A 26,552-nucleotide genomic window follows, 5' to 3' on the forward strand; every position below is an offset into this window, starting at 1 on the left:
TCTTCCAAACTCCATTACAGAAAGTCTCACAGTGCAGCGCAGGCGCGCTGATTCAGGCTCGACCTAAAAGGACAATGTGAAGCAGTACTGATGCTGAAAAATCAGGGTTTCCTTTTCAAGCAACTAAAGTTTGCAAGCTCTGAATGAGCACTGTAGCAAAATGGAGGATTGCATTCTTAAAGCCAATAACAGATACTTTGCCCCTCTTCAACTGAATAAATCTTACAACTGCAGGTTTGCGAGCATCTAAACAATTCCAACAAGGGAAGTGCAATGGCAACTACAACATCTCAGAGGACGAGTGTTGACTTTCTGACACTGGGGATGTACGCTGTTAGTAGGACGTAAAGAGGGCTCAGGTGAACAGGAGCAAGCTGGTGTCAGATGAGATCTCAAAGATCAGGCTGGATGACTTGGCAATCACATGCTGGGTTCCAGCAAACAACATGCAATAAAAGAATAACATCAAAGAGATAAAAGTATTAAAAGGTTGTTGTAGAGAGGTGGAGGCACTACAGTATCACTTGCACATCACAGCTGTCACTCCCTGTGGTCGCCTGTCTCTTGTGAGGGGTTTAAAGCTCGGAGGATGTTCATTTTTCGGGGGGGGGGGGATGGTGCCAGTTCTTGGTACTTCCTGCATTATTTTACGATTGCAATGAACACAAGTCAAAAGAGCTGCAGCCATGAAAACATAGACTGCCATAAACATGAAAATCCTGACCATTGATATATTAGAAAGACTACAACAACAATATCAAATGACATATTATCAAGGGGGTTTATCTCCGCTTTTTTGGCTTTAAAAGCCAAGAAAGCGGAGATAAAATTATCTCCCTATTACCTAGCTGTCGCTAACACCAGTTAGCGACAGCTAGTAAGAGATAGCGACCATCTTGGGCCCCACTTTGCATGTCAGTGATATTTATCACTAATGACATGCAAAGTGGGCGTGGCAAGATGTTAGCGACTGGAAACAGTCGCTAACATCGCTATCTCCTATTACGAACTTATGGAGATATTCGCGCTAAGCGCGAATATCTCCAAAACCTAACACCTGCCCTGAGCAGTTCTTAGCCATGTTATCCAATGGGAGGTGGATAACAACATGCAATAAAAGAATAACATCAAAGAGATAAAAGTATTAAAAGGTTGTTGTAGAGAGGTGGAGGCACTACAGTATCACTTGCACATCACAGCTGTCACTCCCTGTGGTCGCCTGTCTCTTGTGAGGGGTTTAAAGCTCGGAGGATGTTCATTTTTCGGGGGGGGGGGGGATGGTGCCAGTTCTTGGTACTTCCTGCATTATTTTACGATTGCAATGAACACAAGTCAAAAGAGCTGCAGCCATGAAAACATAGACTGCCATAAACATGAAAATCCTGACCATTGATATAATAGAAAGACTACAACAACAATATCAAATGACATATTATCAAGGGGGTTTATCTCCGCTTTTTTGGCTTTAAAAGCCAAGAAAGCGGAGATAAAATTATCTCCCTATTACCTAGCTGTCGCTAACACCAGTTAGCGACAGCTAGTAAGAGATAGCGACCATCTTGGGCCCCACTTTGCATGTCAGTGATATTTATCACTAATGACATGCAAAGTGGGCGTGGCAAGATGTTAGCGACTGGAAACAGTCGCTAACATCGCTATCTCCTATTACGAACTTATGGAGATATTCGCGCTAAGCGCGAATATCTCCAAAACCTAACACCTGCCCTGAGCAGTTCTTAGCCATGTTATCCAATGGGAGGTGGATAACAACATGCAATAAAAGAATAACATCAAAGAGATAAAAGTATTAAAAGGTTGTTGTAGAGAGGTGGAGGCACTACAGTATCACTTGCACATCACAGCTGTCACTCCCTGTGGTCGCCTGTCTCTTGTGAGGGGTTTAAAGCTCGGAGGATGTTCATTTTTCGGGGGGGGGGGGATGGTGCCAGTTCTTGGTACTTCCTGCATTATTTTACGATTGCAATGAACACAAGTCAAAAGAGCTGCAGCCATGAAAACATAGACTGCCATAAACATGAAAATCCTGACCATTGATATAATAGAAAGACTACAACAACAATATCAAATGACATATTATCAAGGGGGTTTATCTCCGCTTTTTTGGCTTTAAAAGCCAAGAAAGCGGAGATAAAATTATCTCCCTATTACCTAGCTGTCGCTAACACCAGTTAGCGACAGCTAGTAAGAGATAGCGACCATCTTGGGCCCCACTTTGCATGTCAGTGATATTTATCACTAATGACATGCAAAGTGGGCGTGGCAAGATGTTAGCGACTGGAAACAGTCGCTAACATCGCTATCTCCTATTACGAACTTATGGAGATATTCGCGCTAAGCGCGAATATCTCCAAAACCTAACACCTGCCCTGAGCAGTTCTTAGCCATGTTATCCAATGGGAGGTGGATAACATGGCTAAGAGCATTAGCTTGGTAATGCATGAATATCGCTGACTTTTCAGCGATATTCATGCATTGCGGCCGATTTTTATCGCATTTGCGATAAACCTTGGTAATACCAAGGTTTATTTGCGATAAAAATCGCCGCAGCTCAGCGGTAAATTTTTGTCTCTAACCAAGCAATAGTGATAATTATCGCTATTGGCTGGTAATATGCCCCCAAGTGTCGATTTCATACATAATAAAAACGAATAGCCACAAAAAACGTCTATGTTCTTCTTTCTTTTATGTCTTTATTTTGGCCTATATTGTTATTGTGCATCATACAGGAACTTTAATCCTGCCTCTGTTTCTTTTTTACTAAAGCTAATAGCTCTGGCGTTTATGTGGCAAAGCATGGCAACACCATGTTGTTTCTATGCACTAGTACACTAAAACCAGAACTATTGGCTTAGCCAGTGCTTGTTGTAAGTGAAACTCAGAGAGATAAATATAATACAGGAAGAAAGATTAATGGATGGCCTGTACACTACAGAGACCCATCCTCTGATGCTCTTTGACTGCCCACTAGCTGTCACTGATTCAAAAGAGTCTTTGTTTTCTGAGCAGCAGTGTTTCTAGGTACCAGCAGACATAAGGTACAACAGAAGACTGGAAAGATGGAAGGAACGATGGAAAAGAGGAAAGGGAAAGAAGGAAAGAAAGATGGAAGTGAAGGAAAGAGAAGAATGTAAAACATGGAAGAAATATGTAAAGAAAGGATTCAAGAAAAAAAGAGGAAGGAAAAACATATAGAAACGGGGAAAGAAGCAGGAAAATTGGAGGAATTGATGGGAATAAGGAAAGAAACAGGAAAAGAAAAAAACAAGAAGTATTAGGAGTGATTATGAAAGCAATGAAACGTGAAGGAAAAAGAACGATCGAAGAAGGGAAGAAATGTGAATCACGGAGCGCCTTCATAGGAAGAGTCGGGATCCCCCACTTTGCTGCCTGACCTAGTGCCATTTAGTTCAAAGTGGAAGGTATTTTTATTTTTCTGGCTACTCCTTTGCTCACTGACTCTTCTTACTGTGGCAATTACTCCCAATTACCTACTGTGAAACCTTGCATTGATTCTTCTCGCACTTGACTTTTGTTTTAATGCCATCACTCCATCCGTTAGCGCTCTAAATGTAATTATCTTCCAGTCTCCCATTCACTTGCTAAGCAGATTTTTAACTTGTTTTTACAAAAGAGCCTTGCCATTACTTCTTGTAAAGTGCCTTCGTTTTTTGTTTTGGCTGTGTGCTGTTAAAGCACCCAAGGAAAATAAGGTCAAGAAATTGCGAACTAGCTGGGAAAAAAGTCTCATCCTGAATGTTATTGTTATCGATACTAAAGCTGATTAAATTCTGTAATCTGCTCTAAAGTAGTCGACTTAGAAAGCTGCATGATGGAGGAGGAAAGAAATGTCACCAAGGCAAGGGTTAAACACTGGCTACATGCTAATAAGATTTAACTGCAGACTTGACAGATAAGGACGTCTGTCAGGCAAACACCTGGAAGTGAAACACAAAGCATGGCGTGGTGACATAGAATAATAAACATGCCCACTTACCATCTCTATATCTGAGACTGGACCAAAGCTTGTCACATAAATATCCGTTTTGACTTCTGTAGCTGAGCCTGCAGAAAAATCAGATACACTGTTAATTATCTGTTGGACGCACTGGGGCAGATTTACAATCTGGCATGATCGGGCGTTCTAGTGCTATCCCGTTATTTAGGGTTCAGTGGCCATAAAAGGGGAGCTTCATTCCAACTCAGACGGACCTCAGTTTACAGGACTAAGGTATAGATGCATCAATGGAAAAACCGGTCGCAAAGGGGCAGATTCTCAGAACCTGCCCCTTTGCGACCAGTATTTTTGCATTTGGGTTGCATCATCCCAAATGCAAAAATCGCAATTTAAGAAATCGCAAAATTGCGATTGCATTTAAGGAATCTCAAATTGAGATTCCTTAAATGCAATGCATCAAAGTAAACAAAAATATCAATTTCGCTAATAGGGGGAGCAAATTACTATGAAGTTGAACTTCATGGTAATTTGCAAAAACTTTGAAAAATGCACTAAAGTGCATTTTTCAAAGTTCCATTTTACACACACACATGCCCTTGGGGCAGGTGTGTGTGCAAGATGTTCCCATATGCAGATTTCAGGGGTGCAACAGGGTGTCCTTTTGACACCCTGGCACCCTTGAAATTGCATTTGAGAATCACAAATTGAGAATGTCTTCCCATTCATTCCTATGGGCCTCTTGGCCCTTAGGAATGAATGAGGAGGTATTCCTTAATTGCGACTCGCAATTTGCGAGTCGAGTCGCAATTAAGGAATGTTTAGAAATTACTATTTTTTTTGTTATTTCTACATGCATAGCCTTTTGCTATTCCTTATTAGCGAATCCTTATTTTTCGCTAATAAGGAATCGCAAATGGCATTGTTGATGCATCTATACCTAAGACCCGCATCAACAGCTGCATCAGTGCGAAGAATTGGGTTACCACTGTTGTCTCTTTATTCATGATACAGTGACATCCTTCACTTCGCTATCCTGACTCCTGGAATCCCCTGGTAACACTGGCAGTTACCTCCTCTTCCCCCATCAAGGATCTCGTTATTCTGAATAACCGGCAGAGTCCTAGAGGCTGCAAATTAACACTTTTAGGGAAAATAGCCATTGCAGCTACAACTGACACTATTATAGGACGATTGAATCAAATACGCCTTCGGCTAAATCTGAGTGCCCAGGTCCCCAGAATACCTGTTCTGAAGAGACCCCATAACACGAGAGGGTCGAAACGCCGTCGACACCAAAAACGGGAGAGGCCTAGAATACTAGGAATAATCTGTAGAATGATGGATCAAAATCAGATTCCCTAAAGGACTTTCCTTACCATTCCAATAACCAATCGCTTTTCTTTGTTTTGTCACTGCAAACTACTTCACTGTTGGTTATGGTCACTACTCTCGGGCCCATGAGTCAGGTTTTTGATATTATATAGTATATAGTGTGGATGCACAAGCAGCTTTCTATTTTTCTAACTACTGTTATTGCAAATAAAAATACGCCCATTATCGGCAGAAGTACTGTTGGGATTTTTCAATCCTGAGTTAGATTCATCACCGCAATCAATGAAATGATATCGCTAGAATTGTACATTTATTTAATCTAACTTCATACTAACTTAGGCGCAAAAAAATAATACTTCTTGCTTATTTTTAATTTTTTCATTGTAATGAGTTTCTTGTGAACAACTGTATTTTTGCTGATCATAAAAGGGGAATAACAAGCTATAGTAGTTTTACCACAGACATTTTCACGTGTTTTCGCTGTAAGTGCAAAATGGAATGTGATATTATCTTATTTAAGTAGGACAGTTTTTCCACATTAATCGAAATGTAGGGAGATGGGAGAAATTTACACTTATACTAACACCTCACATGCCTACCATTCCCACAGTCCTCTAAACAGGGTCAAATATTGACGAAATGCAAGTGTTGGCAATTGTGCTCCAAACTATTTCCAAATTAAATTTTTTATTGGTTTTGTTCACTTTATGCATTGCTTGTGTAACACTTTTTCTTAGATCGCCCAGTCACAAGGACCACTTAGCAATCTAGAACAGATTTCTAATGTTCCCTACAGTCCACATTATAAGGTACTTTGTCTACATCATAATGCTAGCCACCGACCCCTCCCGCCAACCCACAGGCTTCTTGAATTTCCTGAATAGCTTGTTCCTGTATCCAGAACCGATTTCAGAAGAGTGGCTGTGCATCTTGGGATGAGACACAGTGAGATAATTATATGATGTCATAATACCACAACCAATAAAAATACCATGAAGGAAATGCACTAGCAACACTGGGCACCCAGGTTAAATGCAATTAATTGCTCATGTTATTTGGCTGACCTCAAACTTTTTTTTGCATGAGCAAGGGTATTAGGATCGGGTGGCAGTTGGGTCAATCCCCTATATGGGGTCCAGAGGGCACTTAATAACATGCCAAAAAGTTCCCTAGGAGGCCGTACTCCATCTGAGGTCCTGTTTAGGATGAGAATGTGAGTACCCGACCTCGATTATGGCAGCACAGTGGCAGATGAAAAATCATTTGACATCGTTGGGCTGTTTTACAGGAACTCAATGAATACCGGGCACTACCAAGCAACTTCTAAGTAAAACGCACTGCCATTGGGGAAGTAAAAGCAGTTTCGGCAAGACCTGCCAATGTCTCGAGGATCAGGTCAGAGAAAAAATTGTGGGCTAGAAAGAATTTGGGCCATCTTACAGAGCACCTGCACCTGTCCTGGCTGTCGAAGGAACAAGAACAGTACTTCTTCTGCCTCTTGCCAGCAAAAAACAAAAGAGATTCATCTCCATTGATCTGATCAACCCACACTATGTGGGTAATGAATAGCAGGGCATGTGGGCTCCTAAGTAGCCGCCAATCTCCTCTCTCTACCATACAGGAAGTTCAGACAGAAAGAATAATACCATTTGAAGATTCTACTGTATGAAGCAACAGAGTTGCCAATTAGGGAATGGAACTCGTGTCTATTGAAATTTAACTACAAGAAAATACAAATGAAATACAGATAAACATTTGGCCTAATACCAACATCTATGTGAATATGTCTCACAACGAGTCATCTGCTTGTTCAACAAAACCTGCTGAGGTACCAAAGATAGATCGTCCTGTGCCTGGCTACTTCATCGATGTTGATATCTTTTCTCTGGATCCGAGGGAACCTGAGTCGCCACCAGCTCCGATTTCCCTCAAAGACAAATTATATAAAATCTACCTTTGGCTGAAAAATACTTATTTTGTTTCTACCTGGCTACAGCTCTAGATTGCAGTTAGTTTACTATTCCTAGTCCTTTGGATAGGTGTAGTGATTGTCTTTTTCCTGCTTATGAATTGACATAATCTCCCAGTACGCTCCACAGTACAACATGTGAACTTGGTCCTGAACCACACAAGTCATCTCATCGTGAACAAAGAGACCTTCCCTTTGTGAACATTACAGCAGTTCCGATTCGTGAGGGAATAGTATGGGATAGGGTTTCATATGATGTATTTGTTCCCACTGATCTTTTAACTTGTTCGATGGTGAGGACGGCCCCCATCCGTCCCAGGAGACTGTGAGCATGTGGGGAGGATGGCCGGGGGCTGTCCAAAACTCGCCCACTGATTAAAATGCCCGCACCGCGGTGGAATTCACACCGCGGTCATACCACATGTATTAAACATTTCTTTGAATGATATCATCACCACCAGTACATTCTCTGATGATTGGGACTTTGAAACTGTGAATAGTATGCTGTCTGATTTATAATAATCTGCTGCATTCTCTAAATACGAATTGTATGATGATACATCTGATTTTGATACCATGTATTGTTACCAACATTATGGTCATCATTTCTTGCACAAAACAAGTATTCCACGTAATGATTTTACTTACCATCAATGGGAACATTGCCCAACACCACCAAAAGCTGGTTTACAAAAGTTTGCTTATTTTTCTGGGTTTAACACTTCAGACCCGACTTCATATTATTATAAGGTTGCATCTACACCAGCAAAGAAAAATATGCTCACGAATATGAAACAGATATACTCTGCTTGCTTTATTTCCCAGCTGTCTTAACGAGGTTTTGACTTTTGGAGGGACACCATGGACACAACATCTGTCTGGGGGACAAAGATTGGCAAGCTCAGGGAACTCAGAAAATATTTAGAGCATGTTTCATGCCATGGCAGATTATACTACTGAACGAAACCATGCAACAGACTTCTTGTCTTGGCCTAGCTAAAATCAAGGACTTGAACACACCTTGTATTCCCTCTCTTTCACACTTTGAGGGATTGTCAAAACAATACAGAACATAGTGGCGGTACCCTAGATGAAATTATGGATGACGTTTTATCCAATTCATCAGGTCCTAATTGGGAGGGATGGTTAGTTTGGCCTATCGACACAAAAAGCTGTCAGTCAAATTTCATGGGTACAACTGAAGGGTTTAGTATCCATAGGCCGGACCAACGCCATGTAAAACGAGAACATCTGGGGGTGATGACATCCTACAGCATTGGGAAGTTATGCCTAGATTGGCCTCAATACTGTCCCAGGTAAAATAACACTTATCCTTACTCTCAGATGGCATAGTTTTAATGGATGTTTTGCTAGGTACCCAGAAACCACGTAGTAAATCCTTCTTATATGCTATTTTAAACAAAGTTTGGAAAATCTCTCAATAGGAAGCTACAGAGACATTGTGTGAAATTGACAGAGATAACATAGAAAAGGCCTTGACAGTGGTATACAATGGCATGACCACACTATCATCCAGGATTTATTTACTGGGCAACATTGTGTCTTCCGCTATAGATATAATATAACAGGATCTGTCCATCCTACAACATGGGCAATCGCAGGTACGATCCGTTCATTTATTAAGTTGGACGCTACAATCATTGCGCTCTGGTTATGTGCCCTGGCGATAGATTAACAGTACGTTGTTTATCTCTACTTATAATTTCTCAGAAAGGCGGGCAACAATGGAACAAAGAGATGCAAAATAAACAATGCTGCACATTGAAAATTTGGACCAATTACCTTTCACTATGGCTGAGTCACCTTCCAATGAATGGTGAATCCATGGCCATATAACATTGCCAGTGACAATATTTCAATTTCAATAGTGTCTACAATACCAAGTAGGCAGGTATGAAGTGCTGGGGAAGGAATACATCCATGAATCTTGGGAATTAACATACAGATTTAGATGCAGGAATTGGGACACAAGTATTTCTCAGCGGTACAGACTGCAGGACATCATTAAGTTGGATATTATGCTTCACGGAGCCTGTAATGGTTCAATCGCAAACTTATCCTGTCACTTAAAAGGGTCCGCATCTGCTGTGGTTCATCCTGTGTTCAAGCTGCTCTAGAATGGGAGTTACTTAATGCTGAATGATCAAGGTTGTTGTGAGATGCTGCCAGGCATTGCATATCTGGTCACAGTAAGTTCCAGGGCTACTTGGTGTATGCAAGTATTGTTTCCACTGACCCAAACCGTCAGGGAGGTGCCATTATGGTCTTCAGTGAATGTTTCTTTTATATGGTTTGAGCTGACTGAAAGCCATGCTTTTAGAGAAGGATGTAGCCTTAACCTCAGCCGAGAGACTTTTGATCTTCACGTTGCAAGGTCCTCAGCTGAGATACAGGCACTAGTATGAATTAACTTCCCGCTCCATTTCGGGTAATTGGTTCACGGTATCTTTAACAATGCTGATATGAAGGGAATTGTACACCTATTTAGGAACATACCTTTCAGATATTCTTCAGAGTGATTCCAGCTTTCATACACTCCGTATTAGGAAGCATTTTGGAGGGCTCCCACTGGCCCTGCTACTGGTAATGGGTATCCTGGTTTTAGTTTTCCTGTTACATAATGGACGCACTAAACACCAAAGAGGTGGAAAAAGCACTCTTGGAGAAACATTACTGTAAACGCATGGTACTCCATCTGGGCACACCTCAGCTTCCGGTGCTAGGTGAGCATTATTTCTGATCATTCAGACCAGTATGGATTGACTGCATCTTGCCTGGACTCTGCTGCTTCTTCTGTGGACAAGAAAGTGTGTTGGACCTCTGCCTAACAATTCCATCGGTTGCGCCTCCAGACATAGACGTACTGCTGAACCTGTTAAAGGCCCAGGTAGTACAGTGCCCTCAGCGTATTCCCATGTTGATGTCAGCATTCTTAGAGAGACCAAGAGATGCTTTAGCTCCTATTGTAATGGACACTGGCACTACGGCAAGTACACAAACTTCTGATGTTTCAAATGCTTCAATAGCATCGGCTGTGGGAACTGGAGAAGACCACCTTTGCTTTATTGACCTGATCCATGAGGTGTTACAAGCAACGGTGTCTGCAAAAGCATGCAGCAGTGATGTTGCATCTCCCTCAAAGGACACAAAAACATTTGCTAAGCTGGGAGCATTTCGGCCTTTTTGAAAACAACATGAATTCATATTCGAAAACATAATTTTGAGTTTATCTTACTCTCTGCTCTCACTGAGCACCATGGCTTTTGTTATACTAAGTTAGTCTAACATTATAGTGACTATTTAGAGGACTTATAGAGCATTTTGTACATTTATATCATACCATGTTTTTAGTTGTTTTTAAAAACACAACCTTTTTCCAATATTCATCCTACCATTAATTCACATAATGGTATTTGATGCTGAGCTTTTACCTAGGTAGGTGCTGCATAAATGTTGTGTGGTTTTCTCTGAAAAAAATGGCCTCATGTATTATGCATGAGGATTCTCAGTATCACAGCAGGATTACCATCTCCTGCATAATAACTCTGTATAAGGGTGATCACTATCATCATCCTTGGCTAACATGCCCACAGTACCATGACACATCTTAGTAGAACCCCTGGGGGTACCTTTAGGTATATAAGTACCACATCTTTGCTGGGCAAGGCAGAGGAGACAGACTTCCATGCTGACACGCTGACATGAGACACTGATGTCCATACATGCAGATACTCCAGCATGCCGTGGTCTGACATCCCTCATGGGTTGTCAAACTCGACACCAAGATGGGGTCCTTCATTCTCTCACATCAGGTAAAGGACTTGGTTCTTTCCTAGGGGGATTCTTGGCTATACACCTACACACATGCTAGGTACACTTAAGTACATCTAGTTAGGGTTATCATCATAGGAGTACGCATTATTACTGTCATGGATCTATATGCCTGCATATTTCCATTATTTTAGCACTAGGGTAAAATTCTACCTTTTATTTACTCTGTAAGTGCTCATGATTGTATATATCTGTTTCTGTCTAATGGTTGTTGCAGCACATGAATTTTACAGTAGAATGATGCTGGTTCAATAAATGCTTATTGAAAACGTCCCCATCGTTTATTTTGTGTATCTCTCTGAGACAAAGTGAGCACGAGTGATTGAGCGAAACGTACTGTTCTGCTTCCACAATCCCTAAGGGTTCAGGGTTGTCAAATTCGATAGTTACCAGAAACTATTCGCTCCTTGGTAAGAGGGGCACATAGTGGCACTGTGAGGTAACTAGTCTACAGATGAACATATCCTTTTGGGGTGTCTTGAATCAGTCTGGACACCAATCCCTTAGTTTATGTTGTCTAAACACAGATCCTATATAGATTTGGTGGAATTACATGACAGTACGACACAAAAAAGCTGGCTCAAGTAATATCTGAGATAAGACACCATAACCTACACATCCTGGGGGCAGTGAAAGTAGGTGATCTTCATTTGCCAGGATGAAAACTACTAAAGGAGAGACAGTACTGTACTTAGAAAGGGGTGAGGACCGACATCACGAAGGAGAAGCCATCATTCTGAGCAATGGGACCTAGAAATGCCTAAGTGAGTGGAACTGTATAACAATATAGGGTGTGGCTCTAAGCAGTAATTAATTACATTCTATATATATTTCTTTTTTTGTTTATCCTATTTTACACATTTGCTTTTTTCAATAACATCAATTTAGTTCTATCAGACCCAGTTGTTGTGAACAATTTGTTTGGTATTCCACGGTCCGTAATTAAGTGTTTCATTCAATGCAATTTTGTTTGGTATGATGAGTATGTGTGTGAATGAAAGGTGTTAAAGTTTTTTTGTCTTTGTAAAGTTGTTGATTCGAATGTTGTGTGGCGTGTAAACTCAGTGTGTTTCATGTAAACTGTATATATTGATGGTGTATAGAGATACACATTTGTATTAGTCATTTGTTCTAATGAGTCAAAAAACCTTTTTTCAAATCAATATAAATAAAAGCAATTAATAAGCTTAAAATGGTTTGACGGTATACCCGCACATTTTTCTCACAGGACTAAGTCACAAACAAATAGCAGTATTGGCAATTGTTTTTGGTTGTTCATCTAAGTGAGTGGAAGGCAGTCAACAGCAAACTGATGACAGCCAGGTTAAAAGACAGACACGCCAACACCACAATTATCCAGTGTTATGCTCCACCAAATCTTGCAGAAGAAACAGTCACAGACATATTATACTAACTGAGGCAAGCTGAGCTTGAAGCCATGCCAAACTAGGACCTGAAGATTGTGATGGGAGACTTGAATGATAAAGTGAGAAAAGACAACACAAGACATAACAAAGCCATGGGAAAGGATGGGTCTGGAACAGTGAATTACAATGGTTGGAATTTTACAACACAATTGATCTGATGGCAGGAGGGACTCTCTTCCCCCACTGTGATATTCACAAACTTGGTGCTCACCCAGAGGCAGAGACAGACATTAGATTGACTAAATCATGATAAACAGCACCAGAATATGCTCCCTACAAGATGTCAGAGTGAGGAGAGCAGTGGATATCAGTGTAAATTACCTTCTAGTGACCACTCTTCTGAAGATGAATCGCAGAAAAACAGAACACAAAACATCAGGGCGACGGTATTTTGATGTGGCAAAAGTACAGGACCCTAAGACCAACAAGGCATTAATCTTATAAATCAAAAACAGGTTTTAACTCCTGGTAGACACAGAAAATCAGTCTGAGCCAGATGCAGATGAAGTTAACTAGAAATGGGAACAGGCCTCTTCAACTTGTGTAAAGCTCAGTAAAACATTCCTGGGGACCTAAAAAGGAAGAGGATAGAATGGCTAAGACAAGGAGAGCAGCAAAAAAGAAAGTCATGGAGGCTAAATCTTAGAGGCTGCACGAGAAATACAAGCAATAGTACATAGAAGTAGGGGTGGGCAGTAAACTCCACTCCACTAGCAAAATTTGCAGAGTTTTGCCAATCTGCGCTCTGCTTGGAGCATGGAGTTTGACAAAATCTCCACCAACCACTGCATTTCAGAGTTTACCAGCAGCCACCCCAACTTATCTCCACTCAGCTCTCCTGATTCCTAATCCATCTGGATGCGAAACTGAAGTCAACAGCCCTCTTTAGTCAGTTGGCAATTTGAGAAATACATCCTCACTATCAATAGTTTTATCTACACAATAATTCTTTAAATTATATAGCAATGCAAATAGGGGTAATAGTGAAAAGCAGGTATGTTTTTGTTGTTTTACAGCAACCCTTCATAAATGGAGCATCTTATTTGCATGTGGTAAATGTTCAGTTATAATGAAAGTGCAAACGTCTCCTCCTACATAAAAGCACAAATAATTATCTGACTATTAGCAGCACATATTTTTTATCTCTAATTCCATGTTTTTCTTTCAACGTGATTGATTGGGATTTTCACTTGGGAGTGCAGTGCATGCAGAGGCTTGTCTCCCTATATGGCCGTGGATTACCAGGGCGAGCTCAAATCAAAATATGATTTCCAAGTGTGAAAAACGGTCACCTTTTTCAAATAAGTGTTCATGCTTTTGAGGAGACATTTACACTTTCATTACAACTGTACATTTACCACACGCAATTCTGATGCTCCCTTTATGAAGGTTACTGTAAAACAACAAAAACATAACTGCTTTCACTATTCCCCTTAATTCCTAGCTTTTTTCCGTGGGTTCATCCCCAGAATTTTAGCTTTTTGGCCTCCTGTTTTTTACCTTGTTTTTGTTGGATTTACCACTGCTGATCAGTGCCAAAGTGCATATGCTCTCTGTGTAAATTCCTATTATGGATTGGTGTTTCCCTGATTGGCTTGTTTGACTTAGTACTAAGTCCCTAGTACAGTGCACCGTGTGTGCCCAGGGCCTGTAAGTCAAATACTGCTAGTGGGCCTGCAGCACTGATTGTGCCACCCACACAAGCAGCCTTTCAAAAGGGTCTCAGACCTCCATTGCAGTGTCTGCATGCAGTCTCCATTGCCATGTCGACCTGGTAAGTGCACCCACTTACCAGGCCCTAACCTTCCCTTTTCTTAAATGCGAGTCACCCCTAAGGTAGGCCCGCGGTGCCCCTGTGGGCAGGGTTTATTGTATGTGAAAGGTAGGACATGCCCTGGTGTGTGTGACATGTCCTGATGGTGAACTACAGTGTAATTCATTTTTCACAATGGAAAGGCTATCTGTCCCATAGGACAGAATGGAAGTTTATTTATAACATCTTATAAGTATAACTTCCCATTGGGACAAGGTAGGAAGATAGGGTTTAGTATCCCTGACTCAGAATATAAAAATGCATCTTTTAGTACAGATGATTTTTATATTGTGTGTTTGAAAATACCTCTTTTACAAAGTCTATATTTTCTTGCTCAGTCATTCTGTGTGCCTCTGTTGGTTTGTGGATTGACTGTCTGGCTTTGAAGTGACAGGAGCTGCGGATGTGCATTCACTTTAGACAGCCACTGGGGGAGTTGAGCTGTGTCCTTCTTTTTCTGGATGAGTCAGGGATAGGCTTCAGGGACCTTGGCTGTAGGAGGGGAGATTTCCTTGCACCTGAATGGGCCTTGTCTACCTTACACAGTGCTGTCTCCACCTCCTGCTAGGAAGCTGGACCAGAGAGGACAGAACTGGTCTGGACTGAGCACAGAGCCTCTCTGATACCAGAGAACAAAGGAACATGTTGTATAAATATTGGGGCCCAGAACTTTAGAATACTTCTGGACTGAAGAGGAACCTCTACCATGGAGAAGAGCTGGAAAAGCTGAAGGAGAAGTACTGCCTCTTAGCTGTGTGCTGTCTGTGGTTGGCCTGCAGTGGCTGTTTCTGCCAATGAGAAGACAAATACTTTGCTCTGTGCTGTGGATCCTGCTTGAAGAGATGCAACTTTGAGAAGTGCAGCGCATCCGCACCTGTTTCCGATGCATTTCCGCCGTGCGGCCAAAGAAACCGAAGCGGTGCTTGCCCAAGCCTAGAGAAATCACGGCACACCAAATCCTGTGCGCCCATTTCCAAGGTCTGAGATCACTGCATCATTTCCGGCACAGGCCCTGCTGTGTGACTGCAGGAGAGACCAACACAGTGTGGTTGCCGCCGCATCGAGATCTGACAAATCCCCAATCCCCACGCATTACACCAGGGTGCCAAATCTACGAGGATACCAAGGCCACAGTAAGAAACCGACGTATCACCTACCCTTCAGTAAGGAAACGCATCACCTCCCCTTAAGTTAAGAACCAACGCATCACCTCCTCTGCGTGGCAGTAAGGAACCGATGCATCACCTCCCGTGGAGTAAGGAACTGAAGCATCACATTCTCTGCACATAAGGAATTGACGCATCACCTTCCCTGTGGCTGTTTTTGTTTCTGATTGTGATGCATCCCAGGTATTTTGTGTTGAAAGTGTTGCATCTATAGTTTGCTATGGACAGAACTGTTTTTACCTTCTAAGAAGTACATTTTTATTACTGTATACTGGTTTCATGGAGAAGAGCTGGAAAAGCTGAAGGAGAAGTACTGCCTCTTTGCTGTGTGCTGTCCGTGGTTGGCCTGCAGTGGCTGCTTCTGCCAAGGAGAAGACAAATGCTTTGCTGTGTGCTGTCTATCCTGCTTGAAGAAGATCCCCAAGAGCTTGAAGTAGAGCTTGCCTACTGTTCTGAAGTCTCAGTGACACAAAGACTTAACCAACGGCTCCACTGAACTTTCTTGCTGGGTGTTCTGGCCTGCCAAGAGGTGCCTGTTGCTGAGTGGGGCCTCTGGAGGTTGTTCCTGCTGTTGGAAGTTGGAAAAGAGATGCAACTACGAGAAGTGCATTGCATCCGCACCTGTTTCCGATGCATTGCCGCTCTGCGGCCAAAGAAACCGACGCAGTGCCTGCCCACGGCTGAAGAAATCGCCGCAAACCAAATGCTGTGCACCCATTTCTGAAGTCCGAGATCACTGCACCGATCCCAACAGAGGCCCCGCTGTGCGACTGCAGGAGAGACCAACACAGTGTGGTTAACGCCACATCGAGATCTGACGCATCTCCAATCCCCACGCATTGCACCAGGGTGCCAAATCTACAAGGACACCAAGGCCACAGTAAGAAACCGACGCATCACCTCCCCTTCAGTAAGGAACCAACACATCACCTCCCCTTCAGTAAGGAACCAACGCATCACCTCCTCTCCGTGGCAGTAAGGAACTGATGCATCACCTACCCTGGAGTAATGAACCGACGATTCACATTCCCTGCACATAAGTAATTGACACACAACCTTCCCTGTAGCTGTTTTTATTTATGATTGTGACACATCCCAGGTACTTTGTATTGAAAGTGTAGCATCTATAGTTTGCTACGGACAGAACTGTTTTTACCTTTTAAGAAGTACATTTTTGTTACTGTATTCTGCTTTTTTGTCTTTTCAGTCTTGTTTTGTTTAGATAAAGATTACTTATTTTTCTAAACTTGGGTGGTGTTCATTTGTAATGTTTTCACTGTATTACTGAATGTGTGCACAAATGCTTTACACCATCCCTCCGAGATAAACCTGTCTGCTTGTGCCAAACTACCAAGGGGGTGAGCTGGGGTTATTTTAGAATTGTAGCCCTTTACGCTGACTAGAAAGAAGGGTCCCTACTTGGACAAAGGTGCAAACCATTGCCAACTAGATACCCCAATTTCTAACAGCATTGTTATATAACTTAAATGAGTATTGTGTAGAAAAACCGATTTGTAATGAGGCCAAATTCCTTAAATTGACCAAGGACCCCTATTTCTAACAGCAGTGTTATAGAACTTAAGTATTGTGTAGAAAAACCTATTTGTAATAAGGCCGCGTTCCTCAAATTGCCAGCTGACTAAAGAGGGCCGTTTACTGCATGCCTACCAGTGCTCTGCTCAAACCGAAATATAGGTTCTGGGAAGACCCTCAAACAGACACAACACACATGTGCTTAGCTTATTGCTATGACCGGGGGAATTCCATGGAATCTCGCAGAGTTTTTTATGTAATTTAGCAGAATTCCGCAGAGGAAAACTACGTGAGCTCTGCCCACCCCTAAAAAGAAGCAAACAGAGCATTCAAAATACCAAGAGCAGACAAGTAGGTGTACATGATCAAACTTGTCAGCCAAGCAGAGGATTACGCCAGTAGAAGCAGGTGGGGGAAGGTCTTCAAACTCATGAAGATAGACAGTGGTAAATCTTATGCAAAATATAAGACCCTTGTGTGAGCAAGCAGGACATGCTACTCACAACAGAGAGAGAGTAGGAAGCATGCTTGTCCGAGAACCTGAAAGAAGTTTTGAACAGACCAATACCAACAAGCAAAGGAAACATCCAAGTTGCAGAGACAGCTGTGGAGATGAACACCAACCCACCACAGAAATAAATACTCACTGCCATCCAATCTTTCAAAAATGGCCAAGACAATTTGAATGCAGGAATGTTCAAGGCAGACCCTGGAACATCAGCCAGGATCCTCCAATCACTGTGTATATAAATTTAAGAGAGAAAGAAAGAGCCAGATGTCTGGAACCCAGGAATCATTGTCAAGATTCCAAAGAAAGGAGCATTAGTCAACTGTAACAACTGGTATGGAATCACCCTTCTGTCAATCCTAAACATAATTCTGGCAAAAACCGTTATACAGTGCATTTCTGATGTCTGGGACACGTATTAAAGAAAAAAAGTAGGCAGGCTTCTTCAAGGCCAGAACTGTATTTATCAGATCCTTACTCTACCTAACATCATAGAGCAGTGCAAGGAGTGTCAGAGACAACTATACATCAATTTCATCAATTTAGAGAAAGCTTTTGACAGTATCCACCGTGCGAGCCTTTGGCAAATACTGATAGCTCATGGCATACTGCAGCAAATAGTTTTCCTCATAAAGAGCTTCTTTGATAATTTCACCTAAAAGGTGGGAGATAGTGAGTATAGCTCTCAAGTCAGGGATTTGTGATGTCAGTGTTGTTCTTAAACCTACTCATTGACTGGGTGATGTGATGCACAGCTAAGAACTAAGCCAGAGGCACCAGATGGTTCTTATTCCCTACTCCGGGTGACATTGACTATAGGGATTACCTAGCCTTACTCACACACACCTGCCCCCACACACACATATACCCACCATGTGCAGGAAAATACATCTTGCTTCAACACTATGCAAAACAAGTGGGTCTGAGGGTCAACACAAAGAAACCAGTAGTCAGTCAGGCCACTCAACATCCCAAACCTTTCAACATTCAAGGTGGATAAGAGAGGACCCAGCCATGACAGAGGAGTTCACCTATCTAGGCAGCAATATCTGGCATGATTGAGGGGCAGGTAGTAACATCAAAAGCAGGCTGAAAAAAGCCAGAGATTCCTTCAGGATGTTGACCAATGTGTGGAGGTCATCTCAGTACAGCACCAACACCAAGCTGATGCTTACAAGAGCTGCATTCTGTTTGCACTCTTGTATGGATAAGAATGCTGGTGGATGACAAAAAGTGACACCATCAAATTGACAGCCTTCTACACAAGTAAACTAAAATAATTTTGCATATTTTCTGTCCACAGATCATCCCCTTCCAAAAACTGCTCACCAGATGCAAGCAGGAGAGAATGGATACTATCAATATGAGAAAAACACGGAGATGGATAGGATACACCATCAGAAGAGAATAAGTCTCCATCACAGAACATCTCTCCACTGGACCCTAGAACGCAAATGGGAAACAGGCAGGCTAAAGAACATCTAAAAAGCCAAGTATGGAAACAAAACTGAAGACTGTGAAGCTCAAATGGGGCACGATACAGTAATTTGCCCAATATAGGCAGAGGTGGAGGTCCTTTATTGCTGCCCTACATGCAAGCCAGCAGAACAGGCAGCAAGTAAGTGCAACTTTTAAGATTTCAAAACAAATAAGAACAAATAAGGAACGAAATGTGCAGAATTGCTCTGGTGTTTTTTTTCAATATGATGAGCCAGATCACATTTTTCCTGAGTGCATAAATCATGCAATTCATTCATATTGCTGATATTTCACCCCACAACAGCTAACACTCAGTATGGGAGGAATCTGTAGCTGTCAAGACCACAACAAAATAAAAATGCATTTTTCGGGGTAGAGGTGAGTGGTGTAGACAGCGTGCACATCTTAAGCATTCTCACTCTCCTCGTCCTTGGATGTCAAAGGAGAGAAGCAATCATTGAACTTTTGTGCACGTGATTGATTCAGAAATGCAAATCAATTCTAAACTGCATGCTTTGGTGATAGTGTGTGCATCATTATTCTTCACATTGTGCATCAGTTTCTTGTGTCAACCGGGAGGGCACTGATCATCAGTGTGATAATGCCAGGGGCACAGCAACTCATAGCGCATATTAATGGCCTCCAATGCACCTCAGCCCACACCTCACCCTGGCTCTGCTCTTGTGACATGTTTTACATATTGTTGATAATATCATTATTATTATTATTATTATCATTATTATTATTAATATTATTATTATCAATAATATTGTTGTTGGGGGGAGGAGCCAAGCTCGCGAGCGAAATGGTCGCCTTGTAGCTCGGCTCCGTCAGCCCTCTGGCCTGACTCACATATCCTGCTACATATCCTGCCCAGAGACGATACATTTTCGAAGAAAGAGAAACGCAACACTTCGCTCCCACTCACCGTCTGACCTGGAGGCTCCGACTTGCGGTGGATCCGGAGTTGTGCCCTCTCGCGGAAACCGGGGCCTTTGTGCAGCTGAGACCGGGGCTTCGCCTATTGGATCCGGCCTGGCGTTGTGGTGACTGTTGGCCCCGGCCGAGAGACTGCACCACGAGAGAGAGCCACTGTGAGAAATCCCCGGTGATCCTGAACCGGGCCTGCCTTGACGGCCGTGAGGCTGGTGCGGGGCGCGGTGCTCCATGGACTAACCGTGTAAAGGGGTTTCCCCGCCGCCGCTCCGTCCATCGACCCTGGACCCTCGCGCTCGAGCTATACTTTTGAGGAGCGCCGGCTCGAGCATAGGCGACCTTCCGCTTGGTGGGGCTCTCTTTTCTGCACCGCGGTGGTCATTGCCGGGACCCCCCCAGACATCTGTAAAGGCCTACGTCTGTGGACTGTTCCGGGGGTTGCGGAGAGTGAAGAAGGGGTTGAATTTACAAAATGGCTGCCGCAGTTTGGAGCTGTGGATTTCCTCCTGATGGCGATCTCCGGTTGCTAGATTGCGCCGAAATATGGCCATGTGGACGTGAGCCTACGATCGGCGACGTTCTTGCTGCTTTGAGATCTTTACACGCGACCTTGGCCCCCGGTGCTCCTGAGGACTTGTCCCGATCCACCGCCATCTTGGGTGAACGCTCCTTCAAGGTCCCCTCTTGCCTCGGTGATACCATTGCCTCACCCCCCTCGATGGCTCCGAAATATGGTGCTGCTATCCACCAACGGATTTGTACATCGGCGGCTTCAGAACCTCCTGTTCGATGTTCGGAAACTGGAGACTTAGACACTGTGCGAGGGCCCGATCATCCCCGGGTGCCTGAGAAAGATGGCGGACTGCTGCTTGTTTTTACCTTGATGAGGTCTTGTTTCTATTTTGCCAGTATACTCCCGCCTTTTCAAACGACGAGACTGCACTCCTGTTTTTTATTGCCCCTGTTGCTGTTGCTGATATATTTGGACTGCTTACTTGAATTTTTATTCACTTGCTTTTTCATTGACCTTTCTGACCAGCATCTGTATTGTACTCTTTTTCATTTGTGTGCTTGCCTCGCATCGTATTGCACGCCTCAGGATTTGGTGGGTGGTAAATGCAGTGAAGAAGGGATTGGGGTGAGATGCATGGCCCCCGAAAGATTATTGGTATACGAATTCATGGCGGAGTTGCCCATATTCATAGTGCTATGAGAAACCTCTCTGAAAGTTTTATTGTGCTCGAGTCTATATCGTTCTGGTACACATGTACTGTAGTGTATGGTTGGGTGGAGGGCTGTAGCCGACCGTATTTATTTCTGATCTCATGCTCCTCCCTCCTATTTACTATTTTGTTTCCGTATCTTTTTTTGTCTTCTGCTTCTTTTCTCTCTTATCTCCACTATATTTCGGGTTCTGGTTTAGGGCGACAGGCGCGCTGTTTGGAGGATAGGCCGTAGCCTTCTGCAGGGGTGCTGGGTGGGATGGGTGGGTTGGGTCTTTTTTGTTGTTTTATTTTCTTCAGTTCTATGGCCCTTTTGTATATCTTTATGGGGGTGCCGCGTCTATCCTTTGCCTCCCGTGGTATGATTGGGTGGGATATGTGACGTCGCTGTTCCTCTTCTTAAAGTTCTGCTGCTTCCGATGCGACTCCCATGCCCTCATCGTTGCAATTCCCCTGTTCCTATGTGTGTTCCTTGCTATGGGGAGCTTGTTCCGACGCGGCATTCCTCTTCTTTTAATCTGTGTTTTCTTTCCTTCTTTTCTTTCCTTTTCCCTCTTCCTCCCCTCCCCTTTTCTTTTTCTCCCCAGGTTAGTATGGCGGGCTAGTTTTAATGATATTACTATTCCAGCCCCCCTGTTCTGTATCCAAGTGCTATTGGGTGGTGGGTACGCCAAGTTATTATTGATTGCATATTGATTTGTGCTTCCTACGTCTGTCCTTCTACCGATGTGTATAGTACTGCCATTTCTACATTGCTGCCCTTTATCCTTTGGCTGTTAATGATTTGTGCGGGGTATCCGGATATTGTTTTGTTCTCGCTGAGCCTGCCATACGCCCTATCGTTATATTATAAAATTAACCTATATTACTCCTGATTGCTGGCCGTATAGGTCCTCATACTTCCCCCTCTCTTTTAGCGACTATATTGAATGTACAATTTTACTCTGATTCTGTGACTACTATTTTGGAATTTTTGACTGCTTTAACATGTCGTGGCCGGCCAGATCGGTTGTAGGCCCAGCCTTGTATATCTTTTCTGTACAAATAAAGGTTTAAAAAAAAAAAATGTATTATAATATTGTTGTTAATATTATTATAAGTAGTAGTGATAGTAGTAGTAGTAGTATTATCACTGCTAATATTATTAGAAAACTTGTAGTACTGGTATAATTGTTAGCAGCAGTAGTTGCAAGAATAGTTTCAGTGCTACTACTAGCACTCCCACTACTGGTAATATAGTAACACTTCCACTACTAGACCTACTAAAGCTACAGGTTCTACTATTTTTAGATATTGAAAGTAGAGGCCAAGAGATTGAAGTAGTGAATGAATAAATTAGTTCTAGAGTTAGGAGTAAAATAATAAATGACCGCTCAGCCAAGGCTCAAGAAGAATTAGGATTGTGGCTGCTGCTGGTGTGTTTTGAAAAAGTGATTGTTTCATTTAAAAGTGGAGGAAGACTATAACTACTGGGTACAGAGCACAAAGGATAAGTTATTTGCATTTACAACCTATGACTTGGAACTGCACAAATACATAAGTGGAAAATGTGTAGGTCTGCTAGCATGAACTACAACAAACCTTTAGCAGTTCACGAAAAGCATTGACCTGCTTGCTCTTTGTATGCACCCGGGGTCGGACTGGCCTATAGGAAAATCAGGCTGTACCTGAAGGGCTGGTTTGACAGGTCAGTGGGCGGGTTGTTTTTTAGGTGTTTCTGGGCCTGTTTTGTGGTCTACTGGACCACATTTGATGGGTGATTTCCCTGATATTAACACAAACATTGCCTGCAGCAAGAACAAAAGCCTACAGTTTCCGTACCTTTCAAAACGCCTATACAGTGTCTTTACAAGTTCAAAACCGCCCTAGTTTCCAAATGCAGTCCATGTTTTTAGCTATGTGATTCGTTAACAGGGGTCACTTTTATTGTGGTTCGTGTTACTATTTTCTGCTCCATTCCCACCTTGGGTGTACTCCAACTTCAATATTCTTCATAGAAAGGCATTTTGAAGACAGCTCAGGGTGACCATCTCTTAGAATGACCACAGACTGCAGTACAATGCTTCACTTTCTCCAGCCCTGAACGTCTCACCTACAAATCCTTTATTTCAGGTCTTAGTCTAATTACTTCACTGGAATCAAAATAAGACTACAACACTCAAAATGTATTAGATTATAACACAACAGTCTAGGATTAGAAAGTGTCCATAGTGATCGGGAGGGAGGTGGTCCCTCTACAGGAGGTGCCAGATATTGACTATGGCAATGGTATAGCTAGACTTTTTGCCGTTAAGTGCGGGGTGCTGGTGATCCATGCTTTTGCTGCTGCGTGACAGCCGTAGGTGGGAGCGAGGCGGGGGGGCACTGCCCACAAAATTTGTGGTGCCCGAAGAGTACCGCCCCGCCCATCCCTGCTACGCGACTGGACTACGGGCCGGGACCATTGGTGAACAATAATATGAAAGCTCTTTGACCTCTTCCAAATGATCAAGTGGAGCAGAATACCTGCCTAAAGAGACATTATTAGCACTGTATACATGGACTAGCGGTGACTGCAAAGACAGATGCCAACAGGGCGACCATATGAAGGGATGAGAAAGATAGAAGCAGATATCAGTTTAGGGAGGACATTTCTGTACTCCTCGCAGCTGAGGAATTTTTTGAGCACATTTCATTCATAATATGAACTGCATTTTGCTATATCGAGCAACAGAGAGCCAACAGTGAACTGGTTATCAAATAATTAACTGTAAGATATACAGTGAAAGCATGAACTCTTTAATACATTTTGTTGAAAGTATTTTGTACTGAATATATAGAATTTAAAGTAGTTGAAAGTTCTAACTCACATTTATTACATGTAATGGATTTCAAAGATTGAATAGCTGAAACCAAGGTGATGGGAAGGAGGGGGGCAGATGTGATGATACTGATGCAACGTTTCTGTGTATTTAATGAATTCTGTCGCTCAAATGTGTGGAATCAAACATATGAAACTAAGAAATATTTCATTTGAATGCTTTTGATCTGTTGGTTAATCGCAAAAGCTGCAAAACGCATTTACTTACTTCTAGGATGAAGCTTTTTGTGACAGTTTGTCAAAATGGTTCCATATGTCTTACACCTGAAAATGATATTGTGCGGTCATGATAGCTAAACCACTCTTCTACTTTTAGCTGACCTCGTTTTAGGTTTTACCTAATACATTTATGTACGATTCACAAACAATATAAACATTGCAATCTTAACCAGGGGTAGCAAACTGTTGATTTGTTTTCCTGCTAAATAACGCACAGTTTATCAAATGTACTTGCCGTTATTTCGTGTAAAAATTGAACATGGGGTCAGATATTGTCTTCATCAGTCATTGAAATTTCTGCCATGAGACTGGTTTGAGAAGAAAATATCTCTTGTAAACAGCTCTACTTGCATTTTCCCTCTCATACTAGTATGCCGTCGAGTAGGTAATACAACATTTGGCGCCCATGAAATTAGAACATCATAAAATGTATAAATGTCATGAGCTTTAACCCATGAAAACATTTCACCCAGCCTTAATGTTAGCATGCACAGATGTGTGCTCAGTCAAAATGATCAACTTTTTGCCTGAACTACAAAACATTGAGGCATATGTTATGTTTTAATAATTGATCTGACATTTTCCTTCACTCACTGATGCTAAGAGTGTTGAGTTTTACCACTGTGGGAAACCTACTGTTTTCGTCATGAGAGGATATTTCAGTGGAAAAAAACTGTAGGAAGGGGGGATGTTCCATTAGATTTCATAAAGTTTCATAAAGTTTATTCACAAATCATGGCTGATTCATTTGGGCATCTTTTAACCCCTTGTCTGCGGGGCACATTCCCCCGCTGTGCTGGGGGGCGGGGGGGCGCGTACAGCGCCCCGGTGCTCATGACGAGGTCAGCACGTCATGAGCTACGGCGCTCCGGTGCTCATGACGAGCTCGTCATGGTCACACCCGTTCCCGACGAGGCTGAAATGCCAGAAACCGGTCCCCGGTAGCTTGTCTCCTTTCTGGTAAAGAATTGGCTTGGTAGTTTGGTCTGCCCTGTTCCCATGATGCACTGGGCCAGGGACAGACTAATTTGCATATAGCCAGGTTCTGAGCTGGGATGGGGCAGTGAGCTAAATAACGGTGATGGATCAAGCCCTGATCCTTGGACTGGCTAAGAGTGGTCTGCTTAATTCAGACACTCTGTTCATCACCACCCCCTTTTCTGAATCGTTTTTGGCCACTATAGGTGTGGCAGGGTACACTCAGACATGAGTCCCTTGCTCACTGCTCCATCAGGATTCAAGCAAGCCGGGCCGACGAGGCTGAAATGCCAGAAACCGGTCCCCGGTAGCTTGTCTCCTTTCTGGTAAAGAATTGGCTTGGTAGTTTGGTCTGCCCTGTTCCCATGATGCACTGGGCCAGGGACAGACTAATTTGCATATAGCCAGGTTCTGAGCTGGGATGGGGCAGTGAGCTAAATAACGGTGATGGATCAAGCCCTGATCCTTGGACTGGCTTAGAGTGGTCTGCTTAATTCAGACACTCTGTTCATCACCACCCCCTTTTCTGAATCGTTTTTGGCCACTATAGGTGTGGCAGGGTATACTCAGACATGAGTCCCTTGCTCACTGCTCCATCAGGATTCAAGCAAGCCGGGCCGACGAGGCTGAAATGCCAGAAACCGGTCCCCGGTAGCTTGTCTCCTTCTGGTAAAGAATTGGCTTGGTAGTTTGGTCTGCCCTGTTCCCATGATGCACTGGGCCAGGGACAGACTAATTTGCATATAGCCAGGTTCTGAGCTGGGATGGGGCAGTGAGCTAAATAACGGTGATGGATCAAGCCCTGATCCTTGGACTGGCTAAGAGTGGTCTGCTTAATTCAGACACTCTGTTCATCACCACCCCCTTTTCTGAATCGTTTTTGGCCACTATAGGTGTGGCAGGGTATACTCAGACATGAGTCCCTTGCTCACTGCTCCATCAGGATTCAAGCAAGCCGGGCCGACGAGGCTGAAATGCCAGAAACCGGTCCCCGGTAGCTTGTCTCCTTTCTGGTAAAGAATTGGCTTGGTAGTTTGGTCTGCCCTGTTCCCATGATGCACTGGGCCAGGGACAGACTAATTTGCATATAGCCAGGTTCTGAGCTGGGATGGGGCAGTGAGCTAAATAACGGTGATGGATCAAGCCCTGATTCTTGGACTGGCTAAGAGTGGTCTGCTTAATTCAGACACTCTGTTCATTTTAATCCCCTTTTCTGAATCGTTTTTGGCCACTATAGGTGTGGCAGGGTATACTCAGACATGAGTCCCTTGCTCACTGCTC

At 43.0% G+C, this 26,552-nt stretch overlaps 1 protein-coding gene across 1 annotated transcript in view; it reads right to left on the reverse strand.

Moving 5' to 3' along the window:
• The window catches only part of LOC144767121 (gamma-aminobutyric acid receptor subunit alpha-6-like), a 317,200-nt gene that overhangs the window by 288,327 nt on the left and 2,321 nt on the right, over window positions 1–26,552 (reverse strand). Inside the window, exon 3 of the mRNA XM_078650720.1 lies at window positions 4,016–4,083. Within this exon, the coding sequence (XP_078506846.1) occupies window positions 4,016–4,083 (68 nt within the window). The remainder of the gene's footprint in view (window positions 1–4,015; window positions 4,084–26,552) is intronic.

Source organism: Lissotriton helveticus, chromosome 7 (genome assembly GCF_964261635.1).
Source record: "Lissotriton helveticus chromosome 7, aLisHel1.1, whole genome shotgun sequence".
NCBI lineage: Eukaryota > Metazoa > Chordata > Amphibia > Caudata > Salamandridae > Lissotriton > Lissotriton helveticus.